At 45.9% G+C, this 22,561-nt stretch overlaps 1 protein-coding gene across 1 annotated transcript in view; it reads right to left on the bottom strand.

Moving 5' to 3' along the window:
- GPSM1 (G protein signaling modulator 1) overlaps positions 1-4,362 on the bottom strand; it is an 83,033-nt gene extending 78,671 nt beyond the window's left edge. Inside the window, exon 1 of the mRNA XM_037399960.1 lies at positions 4,242-4,362. Coding sequence (XP_037255857.1) covers positions 4,242-4,300 — 59 coding nt within the window. The 5' untranslated portion in view covers positions 4,301-4,362. The remainder of the gene's footprint in view (positions 1-4,241) is intronic.
- Positions 4,363-22,561: the final 18,199 nt, after the last annotated feature.

Raw genomic sequence — 22,561 nt, 5'->3', positions numbered from 1 at the left:
AAAGAAAAATTGTAATCTTTTAGAAACTTCTAAGACAGCATTCTCAAATGTAATAAGCGATTTCAAGTTAGATCTATGGAGTAAAGAAATAGAAAAAAAGGGTCATTTCCACATTCCCAGCTTTCTGGCAGTGGAGAACACCACATTTTCACTGTGATGCCAAACTAGCCCCCCCTTCGCAAACCTGCCCACCCAGGACAGACTACTTTCAGTCACAGCATGCACAACACTCATTTCCAGCAGGAAAATCCTTACCTGGAGACAAGAGGACGGCTGTGACAATTTGGAACATCAGAATAGGGAGACAGGGGAAGTCTGCCAGGAAGTCAAACACAGACAGCATGTAAAAGTATCCTGCAAGCTCAAACAGTTTAAAATCATGTCAACATTGTATTTTCTGCATAGGTCCTGGTTACACAACAGATGTCAACTGCACCAACTCCAAGTGCAAAGACTTACAAGTAGTTACTTCTCATCCATCCTACCTGCCACGAGCTACCCCAGGCATCAGTGCCCCAGCCAGACCTGCGAGTGCCTCACTCACAGTGCCACCCACTCAGCCCGGCTGCTCAGTGCCAGGCGAAGCGCTGCTGGCTCGGATACCTGCACAGCCAGACCAACTGCAGAGTGGCCTCGGCTACTTCGAGTGTGGCAGCAGTGGCCAGGCTCCCCAGCAGCCAAGCATTCACCTGGCTGCTCAGGTGAGGTGTATTCTCTCTCCTGAACTCCGCCACCGCCTCAGCTATTGCCAGGGTCTGCAATAGCTGCTACCGCAGTAGTTCAGCAGTATCTTTAGCAAGTGCAAAGGGAATCCTTCACCTGAGCCCCTTCCCAGTACCACAGAGCAAGCCCATCACCATCTTCCTCTGCCAACCTCCTGTGAGCCAACAGCTCTCCAACCTTCAGGCTCAGAGGATTTGCAACGAGGCAGAGCGCTCTTTGTCACCACACTGCTGCTCAGATCCAGCCCAGGTTAACACAGAGCCACGAGTATCACCAGAAGGCTTACTCACTTGAGTATTCAGTGAAATTCCAAATGAACACCAAAACTGGCATGGCTGGTGGTACCAGTTCTCACCTCTGAGGCAGATGCTAATGAATACCAGAAAGAGAATAAATGTATCTTAAAAGCAAGCAATATATAACTTTTTTCTTTTCCTTTTGAATGAACAAATGGCAACAGTGCTTTTAGTGTTATATGAAGTCCAGATTTACAAATTTTTGAAAGTTTACAAGTACTAGCAGCAGGAAAACTATCGTAATATTTCATAGCATCGTGATCCCTTGGATACGCGCAAAATGAACAGGAACCATTCCAGAGGGAGGCCCACCCCAACAGTGGACTTCCTTCCCAATGAGCTTTGCAAACACCAGTTTATCCTGCCTTCACCACCACCCTGAGTTATAGCCTCTCTTACTGCCTTCCATGTCAGAAGGCCAATGATTCTTCCATCTCAGTTTTCCCACCAGAACAGGAGAAAGTTGCTGTCTCTAGAAAGATCCGTGGTGCTCACAGAGCACTCTAATTGCCCAACGCGCATTCAGGTCAGGTACCCCCTGTACTGATGTTAATGAGCGAGATGGAGACTGTTTATGACACAATCAAGGAAAGCTAGTAAACATTACAAAAGCCAACAGCTCTATTGAAAATACATAGCACTGCAAGAGAATGCAGAACAAGGGGAAGGGAAAGGGACACCCAGAAGGAAGGAACAAAGCACACTTATCTGAGTTTTCATTCCAGTTTTATACATTTCTGCTCCAATTGCAGCATTATTTAATGTTCTTTCTGTGTGGGATCAATAATGTCTCAGTGATGTCACTGCAGGACAGCAGTGGTTTCCCTAGAACATGCCCATGCCTCATTCCCAGACTCTAAAATCTCCAGAGTGACCTTTTAAAAACAATGGGTCAAATCCAGTGCAGGTCTCTGGACACTGGTCCCTAACATGACCTTGACACTCTCAGGAGCCATGGTCCAGGGACATCATTTGATGGGTTTGGTGCTTCCTATGCATTCAAGGTCAGGTAGGCAGCACAAGGTCAGGTAGTGAGACTATCTGCGGCAGCAGCAAAGAGCAGAGAACCTGCTGCAAGCAGGTATTTCACTGCTCCTGCAGCCCAGATTCTGTCCGACAGAAGTCCTCAGAGGTTACATGCTGCTGAACTGGATACACTTAAATTAGTACCAGATCAAAACCCCATGGAAAATAAAGCATTAACTCAGGCTCATAATACTTGCTCAGCTCAAGTTTGTGAAGCATGATCACAGAGTTCAACATTTCCAACAAGCCCCACCAAAGATTCTACATCCAATACCAGGAGCTGGCCACCACAGACATGCCAGCCCTGCTCAACTTCTTCCAAAGCCCTGTACTTCCACCAAGTCTTCCTCAAGACTATCAGTTCCACAGTAGCAACAGGAATTAATTAAATGGCATCAGAAAAGTTAGCTAGAACAGACAAAGTGCTACACAGGACCTCTTCTGCAAAATTGCATATGGAGTATTACTGCTATAGCAGAGATGCTCCCAACTTTGGTCGCTGTAAATAGAAGAGTTTGGCTGAGTCAGCATACAGATTGTCTGCTGTGAGCACAACAAAACAGATGCCTTTGTTTAGGAGGGGCTGAATTTAGGGAAATACCAAGGGACGTAGTAAAATGAATGCTTTCATCTCTTTGTGGCATGCTTCCTTCCACCCCATCCCTCTTCCTAGAAGGAATACACCTTCCACCATCCCCCAGATAAGCAGGAGTGCCTGTCTGCACAGGCACCTTCTGCAGTTCTTACACCTGAATTACTGCTCCCAGGCAAAAAAAAAAAAAAAAAAAAAAAAATCACTAAAACTTTGACATCAGTCATTCTGGCTTTACCACCTGAACAGTCCCCCAAGGTTCCACCCATCACCGCAGGTATGCCTACCAGCTGGACTTCAGAGTCATTTACTTCAAGCTAGAAGCTTCTACACTATGATACAGTGAAGTTAAGGAAAAACCTCTTAAGTTACAGCTCCATTAGCAGTGCAGTAGACAGAGAGGTTGCAGCAACATGTACTTTGAAGGCCTGCAGTGCAAGCCTGAAGACAGTTTTAACACCACACACCGTGCCAGAGCCACCCTGACCAAGCCACAGGAGAGGTGCTTCCTATTTCTCTTCTCTCATCGCCAACAGGTAGTAGCAGTGTGGACCACGCTGAACAGGCACATGTTAGTGGTACGCAGCCAACCACCAGGATTTCCTTCCCAAAAAGGGCCAAAGCCTATTCCCCAAAAAGTTTTCAAGAAAAACAAAAGAAAAAGAAAGAAAAAAAAAATCCAGTCTGATGAAAAGCCAGTGTTTTTCTGCAGCTCCACCAGGTAGGCAGACCAATGGTTGTAACTCTGGATTCTCTTTTCATTTTCTCAACCAAAACAAGAAACACCTGCTGTCCTAATGAACCAATACACATAAAACCAGACAACCCACTCGCTGCCATGCTAATTATTACAAAGCATGCAAAGAGAATTGATGAAAAGCTACTATATTGCACGTACTTCGGGGTTTTTTTGTTTCACCCTCTAGTCCAGATACTGCATTATCTCCGCTTCTGACTGCTAGAGGAGAAATAAAACCACCGTGAGGGTAAACAGCATAAACACCGACGCTCTAAGCAATGCTGTAAGGCCTCGCATTGACTCTCGTTTAGACTTTTTTATTTTTGGTCTAAGTGGAAAGAATGGGCAAGATGGGCTATTTTAACGAACGACAGACAGCCTGAAGCTATTTTTTGCCAGCCTTGTGTGAATTTCTGTAGCGCCCAGTTTTCAAGCTGAGACTTAAAAGTCTCTGCAGTGCGATCAGGAGCCTCCCATGGAAATGCCCAGCGCAGACCAGGCTCCGGCATCAGCCTCCTCGGCGGGGGCAGCCGCTCGCCCCGGGCTAGCGCCAAGGAAAGCCACAGCTTGCCCCGCGGCAACCTCGGCGCCCGCAGAGGAAGCCGGAGCTGCCCCACGTAGCGACCCTCACCTCCCTGCCCTCCATCTCCTCGCGCTCCGCTCCCGCCGGGTCCCCGGGCGCGCAACAGCTCCTCGCCCCCCGCGGACGCGCTCCCGCTCCGGGAAGCCGCCGCCGCCCCCCGCCCCGCTCCCCCCGCCGAGGGGCCCGGGCGCTGCAGGGCGCGCTGCCCACGGCGGCGAGCGCAGCTCCGGGGCCAGCGGGCGGCTCCGGGTCCCCCGCGGCCGAGCGCCCGGCCCCGCTCACCTCGAGTAGAGCCGGCGGGCGGCGGAGCCCGGGCTGTCGGCACCGGGCGGGCACGCCATGGGCGCCGGCCCCGCCGAGCCGCCCGCCGCGGCGGAGGCAGGCGCGGCTGCAGCCCGGCACCGGGCAGCGGAGTATGGCAGCGGCGGGAAGTGATGCGCCGAGCAAAGAAACTCGCGGGCAAGCCCCTCCTCCGGCTGATGTCAGCCCCGCGGCGGGCAGCGGCCCTTCCTCCTCCTCCGCCCGGCGCCGCCGCCCGCCCCGGGGCCGCGGCTCCGGGGGCAGCGGGGCCGGGCGGGACCCTCCGCTGCGGGGCTGCGCCCACCCGGCCCCCCGGCACAAGGCGCGGGGCAGCGGCGCGGCAGCCTCGGGAGGTCACGCCTGTCCCCGCTCCCCCCTCCGTTTAACATCCCACCGCGGGGCCTCGGCACTCACCCCCGGGCAGCCGCGCTGAGCCGCCCCAGCCCCCTGCTCGCCCAGCGAGGTGCGGGCACCACACCTGCACGGTCCGGGAAAAGGGGGATGGCACAGCATTACCGATGGCTCACCCCCACCATACCTCGCCACTTCATTCCGTGATAAGAAGCCTCCAGTTCCCCTTAGCCTAAGCCCTTTTGTCCTCGAAAGTTGGTGTCTACACCTGGAGCAGCAGGGAGCAGGACCTGGCACAGCTGTGCCTGCCTTCTATGAGTCGGGGGTGGGCTATGCCAGAAGCAGACTTCACCACAAAGCAAGGTCTGGCTGCTGCCTTTGGTAGTGAGGAATCCACCAGGAACGGGGGTGTTTCCCTTCCTCTCTGTACGTTAGTGCCACTTACCCAGCAACACCAAGTTACACATCATGATCATCACAGTACACTCCAAAGAAGGGCAGGTATAAATGGTGGCTTTCAGTGGGTTCTAGTAACTTGCTCTGCAGACATGAGGACCCTGGGGTCAGAGGGAACCCAGAGCCATGCCCTTACTGGGCTGTTTTACCCTGGGAACCTGCACAAAAGCCCCTCTTGAGCAAGCAGAGATCCTGCTCAGGAAAAAAACCATCATCCATAACATCCCCCTAGCAAACCACAAAAGCCTCTTTCCCAAGAGCTAATTGATTGGGCATTTAAATTCAAAACAAAAGCCCATAAACAAACCTGTATCCGTGTCTTAGCTTAGGAGTAGTCTCAATTCTGTAGATAAACCTCAGCAGAGAATGCTGAAACCATAGTGCTGAGAGCTGCCTCCTCGCCCAGGGAGATGCAATGGTGCCCTGGGTATGAACCATACCACCCCAAAAAGAAAGGAACCCCTCTGCAACCAGCCACAGAAGCCTCGCTGGCGGGACCACAGGCAAACCCATGGGCCAGGCTGGGATACTGTGCCTCACACCAACTCATTTTCACCCAGGTTTGTGGTTTCACTGACAGCAGCAGGCATCCTGGCACGAGCAGCTGTTCGCAGCACATGGAAACAAGGAACTGTTCACCTCTAAGAGATTTCAGTATTTCCAGGGGGGCTGTTTGTCCATGCCTTCCCCCCCTCCCCAAGCCAAGAATACTAGTGCAAAAGATGAAAACCAGCTGCTGTTGCTGCTGGCTACAGCCCGTGCTCAACCACAGGCGACAGAGGCTGCTTTGCTGCACCAGGCCCACAGCACTAGGTTGGCATTTAATGAATGTGGGCAGATAGAGTAATTGCCCTTTAGAGAAACAATGCTGGAAAGGGGAGCAAAAGAAAGGAGGGTGGAGGCCAGCTTCCAGTTTGGGCTCCAGCCAGATATATGGTGTTCCACAGAGCTCTGGGCAAAGGGGTCACCCACATGTTAATGACACAGGAATCACTGGGTCAGACTCCGCAGCCTGGGTGGCGCAGGAGGTCAGACTAAGATGAGCATAATGGTCCCCTTTGGCCTTAAAATTCATGAATTTGCAATGGATAATTTATCATCTGACAAACTCTGCTTCTTTTTCTTCTTGTATAGTGGCAAACAGGTCACAATAGATTTGAATTCATTAGATGAAATAATTCAATTACTTTGCTGTGGGTTGGGTTTGGTTAACCCTACATATTCATGCCAAGAAGCTCCCTGCAAGTACTTGGACCTAAGCCACAGCTCAGATCCATCGCTCAGCTACAGTGAAACAGGCAAATTACAAGAGTACAGAGAGGAAAAAAAACCCCAATTCTTTAGAAATGCCACTAATTCATTTGGTGAATTGCGTCCACATTGTGTCACATGTTGGGAAGGACATAGCACAATTAGAGACTCCAGGTAAGTGTGACCGATGAGAAAAAGATAAGAGAAATTGATTTGTTCAGTGCAGATAAGATCAAGAAGAAGTGGAGTAGTAATAATCTTTAAACCTGAAAAGGGCCACTGCAAAGAGCAGCAAAAAGGAAGAATGAATCATGAAAAAGAGGATAGGATACAAAACACCTGGGCTAGAATTCAAAGGCAATGCAGAGTTCATTTTAGTTAGACATCACGTACCTCTGCACCTCCAACAGCCCTTTGTTTCTGCAGTCTTAAGGCACTTATTATCCTAGTTGTTCCACCTAGTTACTGAACATCTCTACATCTTCACTTACAAACACAGGCAGAATCACAACAGTAGGCAATAGGATTGCGGGATCCTTAAAACTTCTTGAGCAGTTTTTAAATACGTCTCTTAAAAATTGATACCCAAAACTATCACAACACAATATGAAAGAGCTCTAACTAGTGTCTCATTTCCCACCACTTGGAAGAGAGAACCATGAAAACAACAAGGCACAGAAAGCTGAAAGGAAGACAGCAATACAGAGCTGTGATACAGTAGTCAACCAGCAAATTTTGCCAGTTATTTAAGGGTTGCTAGGACATAGGAACATGCCTCCACTGCCTCTGTACCTTCATCATCCAGACAAGCCAAGGAGTCAGGCATTCCCTCCAAAACACAAAGATTTCTCTTAATTAGCACAGAAGTCTTCCTGCAGCTCATGAAATGGATTGCTGGTGGCCTCTGCTGGGGTTTATGTGCAAAAAGAGCACTGCAATTCAGATTCCTGAAGCTGACAAACCCCAGCTGAAATCAATACAGAACTGGCCCTGTAATTGTCAACCCTTTACTGGCAACAGCTGTAATGAAACACCATACCTTGCACTCTTTTTTTCAAACTAGCAGGTTCTGAAAGCCCCTTGCTATTATGCAGCATACTTGAAAGAGTCTGCCGTTCTCTAAATTCCCTTAAAGGTAGCCTGCAAGGAAAAGCAGGCTATGGTCTCTGTTTCTGTGGATGTAGAACTGAATATTTTTTTCTTGTCCTCTTTTTGATGTGACAGAAGGCACAGTTCATCCTTGTCTATGGGCAGGTGCATCTGATTTCTGCCACTTCCCCACTGACAGTCATTTAACTCCCAACTCTCAGGGGTTTGAAAACAGAGGGTCTCTATGAAAATATTAAGATGAAGAGACCTATTACTTCCCACCTGAGAGAAGTGGGCAATGAAAACTCCAATGTTATTATGTGCCTGAAGATGTGAGTAGGTAGGTAGCAGAACAGGGCTTGTTTTAGAGTTCACACTCAACCAAAAGCCCCATGACAAAAGACAAATCCATAGGAAAGTGGGCTTGCAGCAGCAGGACTTGCAAAAAGATCATGAAACTATTAGCCAAGTTGGCCACTGTCAGATTGGAGAAGGACAGAGAGGCTATAAATGATCTGCTATCAGTCAGACAAAGTAGACAGTGTGGTGGGGATGGTAATAATTTCCCTACCTTCACATTTTAGGCAGCTCAATGATCTTAGTCTGGAGGCAGAATAGTATTAGTTTAAACCAGCCTAGAAAGATTCACACAACAGAACTGGGGAAACTTTGTCTTGGCTTATATCAGATGATTTTACAGCTGTGAATTGAGATGGACATAAACATATCTTTGAGGAAGTTTGTGCCTTTTTAATGTCCAAGTACCCCAGTGGATGCAACTTCCTTTTGTGTGCAGGCTTCTAAATGCTAGTTCAAGTAGCCGGAAGCATAGAGAGGAAGGATAGATGCAAACTTGTAATTAGCAGAATTCCTTTAAAACCAGCAATAGTAGTTTACAGTGACTAGAGGTAAACAAGCAACAATAACTATCAAAAGCAGTTATATGGTAAAGGTGAAAACTGAAGAGACAAAAACTTCTGGAGACAGGATAAATCAGGCTAGTGCATGTGCTCTTTCTTTCCAGACAAACTCTAATATGCATGTGTTGTGTTGTTGTTTATATTTTAACTTTTAATATAGAGTAAAAAATCCATAAATATCAAAAGACCTTGACATAATGAACAAATTAGTTTTTTTGTTCAAACACGGATTTATACCTACATCACCTCTGCTGTTGGTCACAGAGCAAGGCTGTACCACCAGGTAGGTAATTTAACCTTTCAAACGTTGCTTAGTAAAAGCCAGTGAAGCTTCCTCTGCTTTTCCTAGCCTGTCTCTGTGGTTCCCAAGCGCTGGTCCAGCACAAGTGTTCTCGTGGCCGCACACTGAACTGAATCAGAGGACTAATCCAAGTGAAAAGTGACCCAACGAATGCTCTGTATATGCATATGCAGTGGGTACTAGAAGGTAGATCTATTTCTTCCCCAGTTTGTTGAGCAAGTGTCCGAACAGATGCAGGCACCAGATGAAGAATACAGGACTGGAAGTGAGGGGATGATCAGTAGCATAGCCTTGTAGCCTTGGCCAGGAATGCTTTCTTGTGAAACATCACAGTTGGTGCCTGCATATGCCAGTTCGTAACGTCAAGGTAAGAAAATAACTTCTACCTATCCCTCCTGGGGAAGGAATAAGAATTAATGTCTGAAGATCTTTAAAGTATTACTGAGCTGTGAGCAAAGTAGTTTGAATAAGCCTGAAACCAGTGTGAAGATGGGTAAGAAAGGAATTAGCCTTGTTAAAGAAAGAGGGAATAAAAGAAATGCCCCTGGAGGGTGCAAAGGCTGGTGTGCAAATCAAGGCCACACACAGCCTGTCTAAACCAGGAACATTTGCTTTGGCTTTGGGATTTTCATAAAACATAATTACATGAGTTGCAACAACAGTCTCCTCAGAACAGAGAAGAGCCATGCAGGAAACTCATGAGGGGACAGAGACGGGTTCCAGCAGGAGCGCTTAGCCACTCCTGTTATTTAAAACAACATATTAAGAACAAGGTTCAGTGTATTTCTTTGGGGAACAGAGCCCTGCATGCATCTGGAAGATTTAACAGGTCTAAATAAAACTGCTGTGCTGCACAGCTTTTTTTTCAGGGCCTGGAAAGGAATTACAGTTTTCAAGGGCTTTTGCAATCGTTCTTTCTGCTGAATCTGGTCCTAAGGCAACAAAACTCCTCTGTTCAGCGGGTGGGACTCAGGGAGGAACCATTATTTCCTCTTGCAAGTAAAAGCACAGAAGGTTATTATAGTCTCCAGATAACCTGTAATAGAGACTCGCAGCCAGGAATATTATTCATTCCTGAAATAAGGAGGATCATCTGAGAGTGAAGAGTTGCTTTTCTGACTGTGGTTGTCTCTTTTAAAACCTCCTGGAGCACAGAGACCCAGGAAAAGCTCCAAGTACTGAACTTCTCTGAATAATTTGTGTGCATGCACACCTGCAACAGCCACAACCACTGAGCGAAGAGACCCCTATCTGGCGCTCACGTTCACACCAGAGCTCCACTGCCCAGGTGAGCCAGTAGTGTGGTGAGCAACATGCCTGTCGGGCAGTAAAACTGGGTGCAAACCCCTTCCCAGGGTAGTAATACAGCTAGCATGCTCTTAACTTTCTTTCCCCATCCTAGGGTAAGGCCCTCACGCCCACCTCTCTCTTCTCCTGTTACAGCATGAAAACACATCAAGACCTTAATAGTTTTCACAAGTTACATTCCTTTATGTTCGGGTGCACGCAGCAGTTGAGGATTTGGCTTTTCCAGCTTTGTGCATATTGATACATCCTATGTCTTTAATGTCCCTGAATTTCCTTTTCATTAATAGTCTTTTCAGCCTCGGAAGAAGCAAACGAAAAGGCAGAACTCATCCGCTTCCTTTAGCTTTCAAGCTTGACTGAAAATGCTTCATTAAATGAATAGCAAGAGAACCTTAAAATTCCCTTCTCTCAACCTCATGGTTTGTGCGATGAAATGAAACCCTATGGCCTGGCGTTGGCCTGCTTGGTAGATGGGGATTTTTTAGGCAGGGCCAGAGGGAACTGTCCTGACTTCTTTGTGCTAATGTCATGTATGCCTTGTATCCAAAAAGCCAGCACATCCTCTTCAGCTGAAATGTTACTCTTTACCTCAGAGCAGAAAGACTGTACGGAGTGCCTGGGAAAGCTTTTGAACTCAGCAAGTTTCAAGCACAAGCAAGTCATGCATGTTGTAACAGCGTTCCTCCTCCTGCCAGCCTCCTCCTCTGCCCTGGCCTTGCTCCCTCTGGATGCGGCTTGCCCAGGGGAGGCTGGCCCAGCTTGGCCTGGCACTGCGGCCCCAGCGCTGCTCTTGCCCCAGGCAGGATGCTCAGGGTCTCTGCAGACACACTCATCCTCCTCCTTTCCTGGAATCAAAACTGGCTGCTGGTGTGGTCAGCATTTCAGCCAGGCTTTGCCACAGCCATGATTCCCTGCGACCTGGGCTGACCCACGGGCTGGAAGGAAAGCTGGAGCTGACTGCAATATCCAGGGTGGATGGTGTTTGATAACCAGCTGGGGGGGATGTGAGCAGCCTTGGTGTTATTAATTGCCTCTCACACGTACCCGCAGGCAGCTCAGTGATGTTTGCAGCAAGCTGGACATGCTCGAGCAACACACGGATTGCTGCTGCCTTTTCATCTCTTGGTAAATTCCCATCGCTTCTGGCTGCCTGGGGGCACTGCTCTCACTGCTCCTGCAGGAGAGCACAACAGCCTGCAAGGTGCCAGTTTCAAGAGATCTTCTTGGGACGTCAACCAACACCCCAAGAGGGTGATGTGAGTCTCTCTTGTGGTTCATCACAAATACGCTGTCTTTTTTATGGGCTTGGAAGGCTTGTAACAGTAACAGGGAGCTTTTCTTGGAGGCACTTTATTAAAGCTTTGTTGCTCGGGCAGATACCCCAGAGCGCCGAGTCATGATCAGCTTGTATTTACAGTGATGGCAATGGGTTTGTTTAACCAACTCCAGTTTCCAATAGTCAACAGACAAAATCCCAGCTTCTCCTGGTGGAAGTCTGGGAAAACCTCTTATTAGTGTTAACTGAAATAAAAAGTAGTCTTTTGTTATACTTGAAAGCAGAGGGGGAAAATACGCATTTTCACCTTTGAAGGGGGCTTTATTTCCTTTTTAAATTGTAACTGCTGGTAATGACATGAATTACAAGCAAGCGTGTTTGGCTTTGTTTTTAAAACAGATTGCCAATATTTACACTTTAATTGCACTGTTTAGTCAAGCTTCTGCAAGTGCTTTCCAAACACTCGCCATGTAACTGACAGGGTTTATTTCTATTTAACTAGCCAACAGCTCAGAGAATCAGAGGCAGAAGGAGGTGGCGAAGTGGCTCATGTCACCAACCACACCACAAGGTCACAGAGGCTCCTGCAGTCGCACCGGGGTGCACAGCCCCTCGCAGTCCCCACACCGGCTCTTTGTGACAGGAAGCCCGTTCTGGTTATAACCAAGGCTGCAGACTAACCGCACAGGCTGGGGTTGAAAGCCATCGATTTCTTAATCAGCAATGAAAGCCAATGCAAAAATACCACCATTTACAGCCCAACTCTGCTAAGTGTTTATGGCAGGATATACAATTTTTTTTTTCTACATTTCTTCCACTTGAAGATAAGACTGTTCTATCTTTCTAAATGAATATTAGGGCAATATCTTAGCAACATTAAGCAGCATTTTCTAAAAGCAATAATTCTCATTTTAGGACTGATAACTGACACACAGCACACTCTGCACCATCAATGCTAAATTTTGAGCAAGTAACGGAACACAAGGGAAGTTTCAAAGGCCTGAAAAGAGACAAATAGTGAAAGGAAATATCTTAGAAAAGTAACTGGATGACCCAAGTAACTTTAGCCTCGTTAGCCCAATATTGATGCTGTGCTAATATGGAACACAGTCAAAAGGGCCATGGAATGTCAATCCATTGCTCCAGAAAACTGCTCATCAAACAAGCAGCCTTTCTTCAGAGGAGATTATAAATTCAGTTCATAAAGGTAATTCTGCTGACATAATAGACTTAGACTTTTGCAGAGCAGTTGACTTAATCTTGCATGACATTCTGTTAAAAATAGTATACAGCAAAATCAATGTGGCTTATATTAAATGAATGGAAAATTTGGTAACATGCATCTAAATGTAATTATCTGATGGAGGAGTTTCTAGAGTGTCCAAAGGATTTACTCTTGATACAGTGCTATCTAATGTTTTGATCAATGATCTAGAGAATAAGTACAAAGACATTACTGGTAAAGTTTGTGTTAAAAGATCAAATTTAGATGAATGGTAGCAATTAATGGGAGAGATGGGATTGGTTTGTTTGGTAGAGTGGGACATGCATTTGGAGTATGCATTCCAGCACAGCCAAACATCACAAACAAGATGAAAATGCATATGCTGAAATGAAGGGGCTATGAAAAGACTACTGGGGTCCTGGGAGCTAACGAGCCAAGTATAAGACCACAAAGCAACACTGAAGCAAAGACCATAAATATCAGTTACAGGCGTGATGCAAAATTAGCAAGTCAACTGATTTAGCTTGCTTAAGTAAATGTTAAAGTGTGAATCTTAGGTGACAGTTAACTTTATAGATAAGAAAATTTCTGAGAATAGAAAACTTTTTAGTCTAGTAGGGAGTGTCACATCCAGAACTTGCAGCTAGGCAAATTCAGACTGGAAATAAGATGCGACATGTAAATGTAGGTAATTAAACAGTGGAACAACTAACTTCTTAGGAACAGAGTGCACCCTGCATTAGCTGATACCTGGAAGAATGGTGTTTAAGTATGCTGCAGCTGAAACACAAGTTCTGGGTCTGATGCAGCATTCACTGAGTGAGAGTGTTTATGTTATGTCAGAACTCTAATTAGTCAATCTGTTCTGTTATCCATAAAACCACTCTTCTTGTTTATCTATTGATCAGTTTTATCTACTGATATTTGATATTTTTCCTGGGCTAGCAAATCTCAACATTATGGTTGACATGACAGTCGTGTTTTCAGTGTAACATGTACTGTGGTATCGATCGCACTATGTGATTAACAGGCTGTATTGCCTAAGGGATGAAATGAATATTAACGTTTGCTCAAGTTGTCTATTGAGATCAAATATTTGTGTCCTCTGTTGATTGCAGCCTGAAGGCTGTGTTGGCCTCTTGGAAAAGAACAGCATCCTGATTCTGAGCAGAAGGTTTGGGAGTGGCAAAATACAATGTTAATCTACATTTACAATCCTGTCCCCTGGCTTTTCTTTGGAAAAGTAAAGGGAATGAAGGTAGTGGCTTTGCCCTCAGAACGGTGTGTCTACCTGCTGGCTGCTGCTTTGGACTTTCACTCATGAGCTGCTAAATTATGTTGTCAGAGAAACCCAAAAAGGGCATCTGGGAATCCTTCCAGTCTAGGCTACGCACAGGACAGCACATTTCACTCACATGTATCTAGGTCTCTACAAACTTAATACCTTTCTACCAGGCAGCTCAATTAAGCAAGTCCACATTTTTCCTACCACATTCTTGCATAGTGGTGACACTTCTTGCTCACAGTGGCTCAGCCCCTAAATAACCATCATTTCCAGGTGTCCAGGATCTGTTCTTTCTCTCGGTGAAGTAACACACCCACCAACTTTACTGCAAGCAGACAGAAGATCCTCAGGGTCAGCTTATCTACTTACATAAGCTGGGATAGCTCTATTTGCTGGCACAGGGCTGCACCATTTTACATCAGCAGAGAATTTAGCCTTCAAACATATGCTATATTTATTTTCTATTGGAGATGGGTATGCAGCTAGTATCTATTTTCCTTTGCACTTAACTCCACATAGATTAATTTTGTCAATAATAAGGCAATATTTTTGCTGGCTTACATTATTATTCAAAGACATAGGGGAAAAAAAAAAGGGCCCATACAAACAAATTCCAGTCACAGTCATAAATGATCTCGGGTTAAATGACTGTGCTGTCTAGCATCCCAGGGGACAACAGCAATGAAACCCTGGCAAATCTGAGTGCAACCTGCCTTGACAGAGCATAACAAGGCAGAAATCAGTCTGTTGTGTTATCTTACCCTGCTGCTTCTCCATTGACAATATTTTGGATTGGCACTTAGTGGTAAAACAAATATAATCAAGAGAAATAAGGTGAATTAATGAGCAGAGGGTCAACGGCCCCAGGAACTGTTCTTAGTAAATGGGATATATAAAGCTCTTCTGCTCTCATAACCTCTCGTAGCTGCCCACGCTGGTGTCCCAAGCGGGACTGAGCTGATCAGCTCTGATGCAAGACAGATGTTATGCATCAAAGATGAGTTGTCACGGTGCATCTGTACACGCCACAATATACTAGCCTGCCCAAGAGCTTCTACCTAGGTAATTAGATAAGCTTCTCACTATGCCATTTGAAAATTATGCAGATCTGAGATTAAGGGCCTGCAAATTGCTGAGCAGACGTAAAGAACTGAAAGGTGACAGGAGGGATTTTGAAAGCCACTGAAGGTCCATGGAAAGTATTGCAGAGAGGAAAACATGCAAAAGGGAAGTGGAACTCTGGCTGGCAGCATCTGCTGCGTGGGCAGGACTCGATGGCAAAGAAACAGGCAGCAGCACAGGTAGGACAGGAGGACCCAGTTCCCAGATTCTGGTTGGACTACTTGGATTTTAAGCATATAACTCTTCTTGAAGAGACCAAAACCTTGCCATTCTTGGTAGCTGTTTGATGGTTTGTTGAAAGGTTGAAACAGAATGAAGTAACGTTTGAAGAAAAAGCTATGGAGCGCAGTAAAAACATGCTTACAGAGTGTACAGAGCCTTGAGTCTTTGCTACCAAGGACTCTGTACTCTCCAGCTCAAAAGGAATTTTCCTTCTTATATTTAATGTCACAAATATACCCAGGTGTGTACTAAACTGCATATTTAAATCACTCACACTAAGTCCAGGACACACGGTGAGTCAAGAGATTAGGCAAGGTACTTAAATGCATGCAGTTCTGTAGGAGCTAATGACCATGCTGGCCCCGTGATGGTTCCATGAAAGTTGGATTTAACTGTTGCCCTTAGCTGGGAGTAGGATTGGACAGATGTGCAGTGTCTGATCCAGGAGAAGATTATGGGTCACTGTTACTCAAGTCTTGGTAATGTATGGTGATGAAGGCAGTACCGCAAAAATAATGTTCTTGCTGTTTCATAACACTCCATATATCACTGTGCTTTAATGTCAATAAATGGGACAATCTTGAAACAGTAGATCATTCCCCACTCACCTGATCCCTTGTTACAGAAGCATTGTTTGTGGCTTATAGCACACTTTGTCTCACTTATAGGTGTAACGAGCTGTTTTGGAGGCCTTTACCAGGTGGACTCTTCCCCAGCTCCAAACCAAGATAATTCCTGAGCCGCGGGGTCTACCACCTGCAGGGCTGTGCAAGGAGGGAATAGATTCTGCTTCTCCGCTCTCTGAGTTTACTGGGCACAGGTATGGTGCATCCTTGTGCCTACTGCTCTCTTTTGGTGCACAGGGAACATATGCCCATTCATTGCATGCCTGGTCTGCCCCCTCCCAAAAGCCACAAGAATCTTTGCATCAGCTTCTGCGGGTTTTAGGTCCGGCTTTAAGACTCCTCATAACTTTGTACACCCGTAATTCTCCCCAGCCACCTACCCTTCCCTTTTCATTTTACAGGGCACGGAGACAATGTGCAAGGAAATGTGCCATTTTACCTGTAGATTGTTGATTTAAATTGCCTAGTCCCAGCCTGGCACTATAAATCTTATCATGCAGCTGGAAAGCCCCGTTTACTATAGCAGGTTTCCATGGCAATCCTGCGCTCTCCCACGTTCAGCTGCGCAGTGCAGGCAGCACCCCCTCCACTTCTTCACTTCAGATTCCATTCACATAGTCCTCTATTGATAGGAAAAAACCCCAAATGAGCCATGGATAGCTATTTCCTATCTTAACACACTTTCCCCAATAACTGGATGATATCTATGTATTTTAGCACGTAAAGAGAACACTTGCCCGTTTCCAGACATCATTTGGCATGCAGCAAAACATCCAGACATTCTGAAGGTCTAGTTCTTTCCTGACACATATACTCTTGTTATTTTAGGACATCAGTAGGAAAACACAAGCTTAATATTTCCTTGTGTTTCTGGCTGTAATCACTGCAAAGTGTATCTACTCCAGTGAATCCCTCCCCAGGCTTGGGGCAGCCTCATGGTAGCCTCCCACCTGCATCTCAGCTGTGTTCGTACAGCACTCAGTGCAACTCAGTAACTGTGTGTATGACACAGACCAGGCAAAATTATCTGCTTATTTCTTACAACAAGGGAAACAGCAGGAGCTGCTAGGATAAAAAAAAAAAAAAAAAAAAAAAAAAAAAAGGAAAAAAACCCCCACCCTGATTAATAATGGTACCAGCAAAGATTCTGCAGCCAGGGTCAGTCTCTTCCCTCTGTATCTCTGAGGCTTTTACATGAATATTTCTATTTTACATTACCTGTGGAGGAAGGAATTTGTGTCCTATCTCAGAAACTGTGACAAGGCATTGTTAATGGGGCAGCCCATTTAGCTCAGTCTTATTATGCTGCTGATTTGAGAGACAAGAAGTACCCTTAAGAATCACTTCAATATGTAGTGGTCAACCATAAGCTTTTGCAGGTTCAAATCAAATCCCAAATTAGTAAGTGTCTTTATCTTTGTCCCTTTTAACTTTAGATTGTGTTTTGTCACAAATTTCAGCTGCTGCAGGACTGGGCCCTTGGCATCAGACCTAAGAGCAGTACACTTTTTTTTATCAGCTGCCTCTTCCCACTACACACTTACTACAAAATTCATCTCACATCCAGCTTGCAATCAAAGTCTAGATTTGTGCTTTGATTGTTTGCTAACTGAGAAATGCTGTGAAAAGTGGTTTACAATGTAAATTGCTTAGTCAGGCACTGTAAAAAAAAACCCAACAAACAAGCAACGTTTCCTTTCCTTTTAGCTGGACATAGCTCCCAAACCTGAGAAAAGCCTCCACACTCTCACAAAGCTAGGCAGACAGAGCAAATGAGCCAGAGAAAGAGGAGTTCTTTCTGTGTCTTCCAGAGCTGCTAATTAGTAAGATCCTGGGAGTTATATCTGGTGGGCGCCAAAGTATAGCTGCATGATATGCGTCTGTGTCAGAACACAGAGACTTAGGAGGAATTTCTGGTTTTGGTTCACATACATAAGCACTTCCTGCATTTTGCTAGGCCTTGTGGGTTATGGGTTTAAATATTTCCTAAACAGTGACAGTGCACAACAGCGGAAACTGAAGCCTCTGGGAGGTGTCAAACCAACCTCCAGACTCCAAACAGTCTTGTACACCATTAAGCCATTACCAAGCCCACTTGCCTTTGCCTTGCAAAAACACCAGAAAACCACGCTGAAGCTCCGAGTGCCACAGTGTGGCAGAGCCGGGCACGTCTCATCCCATTTCATCACTGTGCGTGCACAATGGTAGTGGAAACTGCTGGCTGGAAAAAAGCAGAGACTCGTACCTGGACAATATCCTCTCCATGGGATAATCCCATGCAATGGGTTAGCCACATTTCTCTTGGCAGATTTTTAGCTGCAAGGAACTTTGCAATATCCTTTCCAGAAAAAGCATAAAATGGCTTTTGTAAAACCTCCACTGGATATGCAATAGCCTGTAGTCTGATTTGCTAAAATGAGTAGGTGGTAGTCTGAGTACCTCTGTAGGGGAAATTCAGTGTTTGAGGGCTGATGCATCATAAATGTCACATGAATGAAAACATGGGGCCTGATTCTGTCTTAGTTCCATGTGACAGGAGCTGTGGAGTCAGCAGGCCAGAACCATAATGACTGGCTCGTTTTGCTCATACAGATCTAAAATACAAATGGATTGAATATCTGGATACGAATCCAAATGGATTTTCTCCTGTCTGCCTCGGCTCACACTTGGCTCCCTGACTTGGGAGTTTCACACACTGCAGAAGTGGGATTTGGCCCAGTAATAGGTTTTACTTCATCTCTCAGCAGATTTGTGGTCTAACACTCCAAGATGTGCAGCATAACATGCTGGCAATCTGTCACTCTCCTGGCTCTCGTCAGCTCCAACAGCTTGCTGAGAAAAAACGGTGCCAAAAGAGATGCCAGTCCGACCTGAGGGACTTGAGAAGCGTCGCCTGCGTGCAGCCGAAAGCTCTGCCTGTCGCAGCACATGCATTCCTGCTCCACTTGGCTCCTCCATCAACCCAGCAGGCTGGGACCAGCACTGGGCTTTCCTGGTTACTGTCACAGCTTCCCATCTTATCAAATACTCACTGCAAGTTGCCCTCCCACTGCTGAGGTTTCACATTAGCGTTCCCTCCTCTCCCTTTGGTGGGCCAGTTCACTTGGCACAGGGGCTGCCTGTGAACCCTGAGAGTGCAATTAGGGCTCCTATCACTTGTGTACCCTGAATAGCTGTGGCTCCCCTCTTGGACCAGCTTTGCATTCCTAGCACTGAAACCTCTCATCAGGCCAAAATGTTGGCTTGGAACAGCTTGAAATGGGAACTTCGTGACTCCAGTCTGCAGCTCAGGAATTCCTTGTTTGGTTAGACTTGAAAAGCTGAAAAGCTGGAGATATCTGAGCACAGACTGCAGTGACGTTTATTAGATTAGCAGTCTGAGTCTGTTTCTTCAAGAGAACTTCTCTAGAGACCACAGGGATCCATGCACATGAAAGGATGCGGTGTTGGTATCTTGCCTCACCATCTGAGTACTTTCCAGTAATAACAAACACTTAAAATACTGATGTTGCTGCTTAAAGCGAATCTGTACAATTTTAAAGCATGAACAAATAATTGAGGACATAAACCAGAAAAAAGAGGCAGATTCAATATAAACCAAAATGCTGATGAAACAGGACATCGGTCTTCTCTGCTCTGCAGTGAGGTGGGACCTACAAGAGGATGCAGAGCTGCTTCTCAGGGTCCTTACTGAAATTCAACCCATGACAGCAGTAAGTGTAAGTAATTAAGTACACTGCTGTAGGGTAATGAGACATGTGTTTTATTCCTATTTGTTTGTCTTTCTTGTGTTCACATGCCTTACATGAATATCTGAGCCAATGGCATATATAGCATTGGGACTTGCAGGACTTCAGCATATATGATAGGATATTTGTAGGAAGCAGATTTACAATTCAGAAATGGAAAAATTTCACAGGAAACCAATGTCTAAGGACCATCTAACCAAGGAAGAGAAGCAGCACTGAATGATCAGCCTAGTCTCGGCCATTATGTGTTGATTGTAGTAATTTTGGTTGTAACCACAGATCCAGGAATTAGCTGTGAGTAACTCTGGGACAAAGAACTGCAGAAACCAAGTCTCCCAAAGCAATGCATGGGCAGCATACAAACAGAAGGCAAATTCACCGAGATACACCTTAAGGGATGCTTAATTACCTGCAGCCATAATCTTGGGAGGGTTTAAAAAAATTCCCTGGCAGGCATCAGCCCATTGAAGCCCACCAGAAAGATGCTTCTGTGAAAAGGATGAAAACGAAGAGGAAACTGAATCACTGCTATAGCAAGGGTTTTTCTGCTGCTACCTATTTCATGTTGTCTTTGGCCAAGGTGGCGACGGCCATTCATTCTCCTGAGTTGTCCTGGCAGAAACTGGGGCCCGGAGCCTCCCAGCACCGCAATACCTCACCTCTGCGAGCTGAGTTTGCCCTCTGCTGTTTGCTGAATACAGTGTTCCCTCTGGTTGATCCAAATGGAGACGATAACAACAGCAAGACCTGAAGAACCAGAAAGGTCACACCCAGATTTCAAATACTTACACTTAAAAACTGTGACATTTTAAAAAGTGACACCCACAAAGGGGGAAAATCCTTATCTGAGACGTTAGCATACAATTACTTTATATTGTAAAGCCTTTCTTTATAATCACAGATCAGAAACCCTTTTTTTCATTTCCCCTAAATAAAAAGCAATATTCAGAATTAAGTCTCCTGCTCTCTTGAGCCCAGGGATTCAGGTGTGACAGAGTGCTGCTGAGAGCAGGATCAAAGGCTGATGAGCCTACAGAGGAAGGTATGAGGAGAGGTGTCCTGCAATGACAAGAGGTGCTCTGCAATGAGGAAAGGGTGCCCTGCGATGAGGACTCAGATGGGTCTGGTTTCTCCTCCTGCTCTGGCACCATATTCTCTCTCCATTCCAGAACTACAGAGCTGCTTCCACCTGGGCCCCAGGTTGGTGACCCAGCTCCTCTGCTGCACTGCCCTCTCCGCTGCAGCCATCCCAACCCTAGCAGCAGTCATCGCCAGGATGCCAGACGCCCTGGAAAGGACGCAAGGACTTGTCAAGAAAGCTGCTGGCATCTCGCCACATGTTTGCAAGGTGAGATCAGCATTCAGGCTCCTCTTGTTGCTGTTTTGTTTTCTCCTCTGTTCCTAACAGGCTCTCCCTGCGCTGTCGCTACTGTCGCCCTGCACAGAGGGGCTCAAACAAAGGTGTGCCGATGGCCGATGGCCAGCTAGGCTGGTGGGACTCCTCTGGACGTCCTCCCGTGCCTCCCAGTGCTCATGGGCAGGGCAGGGACCAACCTGGCACTTGTCTCAGAGGAACTTCTGTATTTATTCCCAGCCGGTGCCAGGGAGCTGGTACCTGGGGATGGCTCAACGCAGGGAAGGAGCAGCAAATGGGATGTTCAGTGCTGAGATCTTTCTCACATCTCTCTTTGAAAGTGGTTTCTGGGATTAGCCACTGTAGAAAAACTGCAGCCCTCCCACAGATCATCTCTAAAGTGCTTCTCTACGTGCTTTTGCACAGCTCCTAAGTGGAGACTTTGTTCCATGCATGGATGAGACTTCAAAAGGTAAGTGTTGACAAGGCAGTAACAGGGGGACATAGGATGGAGCTGACTTTCTTGACTCTCTGATCATACAGGCATCACCTCAAGCGAGTGTGTTAGACTTCTGAGCTCCCAGGGCAGTTCTTCAGTGTATTCACCCAAAGCAAGACATATACCAACTGTTTCATAACCCTGTCTCTCCCTGAGACTCCCTCATAAGGCTGAGAAAATTGATAGTAACAGGTAACATTTGCAAACACCACAGAAATTTAAATGATGAGGGTCTTTATGGGCAGTCAGCAATTATAGATAAGAAAGTATATATAGGCGTAAAAATGACCTAAACTGTTCCCAAAGGGCAGCAACGACTAGTACATTTGCATGGTTGTTTCAGACATGGATATCAAGTAAGCAGAGCTCTAGCACAGCTGAAAGCTGGATAACAGTTTTGCATTTGGAGAATAAGATCCTTTAGCTGGTACAAGAGTAATGAGCTTCCATTTTTCTCTGTATGGCCATAGCAGAGACTTGGATAATTTTATTTTAAACCAAGGATTTGTTGCTTATTGAAAGACTTCAGTGCTTAGTTTAATCTGGATTGCATGACTTCAGACACAATGAAGCAAATATCTTGAAGTTTGGAGAGTGTTAGACAGTTTTGTAACTGTGCTTGTAGCTCTTACAGCAACACCAGAACTCTCCATTTCATGCTGCTTTCTAATAGAAACCTGCTGTATGAATCTCCTTCAGCCTGCAGTCATCAAGACTCAATTACTATTGAATGTATGCAGTTATTCATGCTAGGAGCTTCGCTGTATCTGATGTGTTGCTTTGTATTTTCTGTAAAAAGTCATGAGCCATTCTTACTCTCACAAGTAATCCTGTACAGTTTTGTTTTTTTCTTTTTCTGAGTTACTACCAAATAGGACTCAATTGGGAAACGCAGCTCAGTCTTTCTTAAATACATGCAAAACTATCATCTAATGTCAGTGAAGATTTTTGTTGAATAAGTACTAACACAGCTCAAAGAGCATTAGCTCTGACAGAACTAAGCTCACATTGAAAACAAGCTGTATATAAGAGCACTCCAGCCAAAATTTTCCGGGAACAGTTCTGTGTTTCAGCCACCACCTCTATAATCTGTTCTGGTTTGGGCATGAGGGGAAATTGTCTATAGTGAAGACACATGTGAAGAGATCCTAAAACATGTCTTTCATCTCTTCCTTCCACAGATGTGGCTTTGGCTTGGAAGAGTCTTCAGAAAGCCAAAGCAGTGGTATGTGTGGTTCAGGGAACACTTGCTGTCACATGCCTTTAGC

This window comes from Falco rusticolus, chromosome 9 (genome assembly GCF_015220075.1).
Source record: "Falco rusticolus isolate bFalRus1 chromosome 9, bFalRus1.pri, whole genome shotgun sequence".
In the NCBI taxonomy this organism is placed as follows: domain Eukaryota; kingdom Metazoa; phylum Chordata; class Aves; order Falconiformes; family Falconidae; genus Falco; species Falco rusticolus.
Note: the sequence above shows the minus strand (reverse complement) of the source record. Positions and strands in the feature narration are given on the sequence as shown.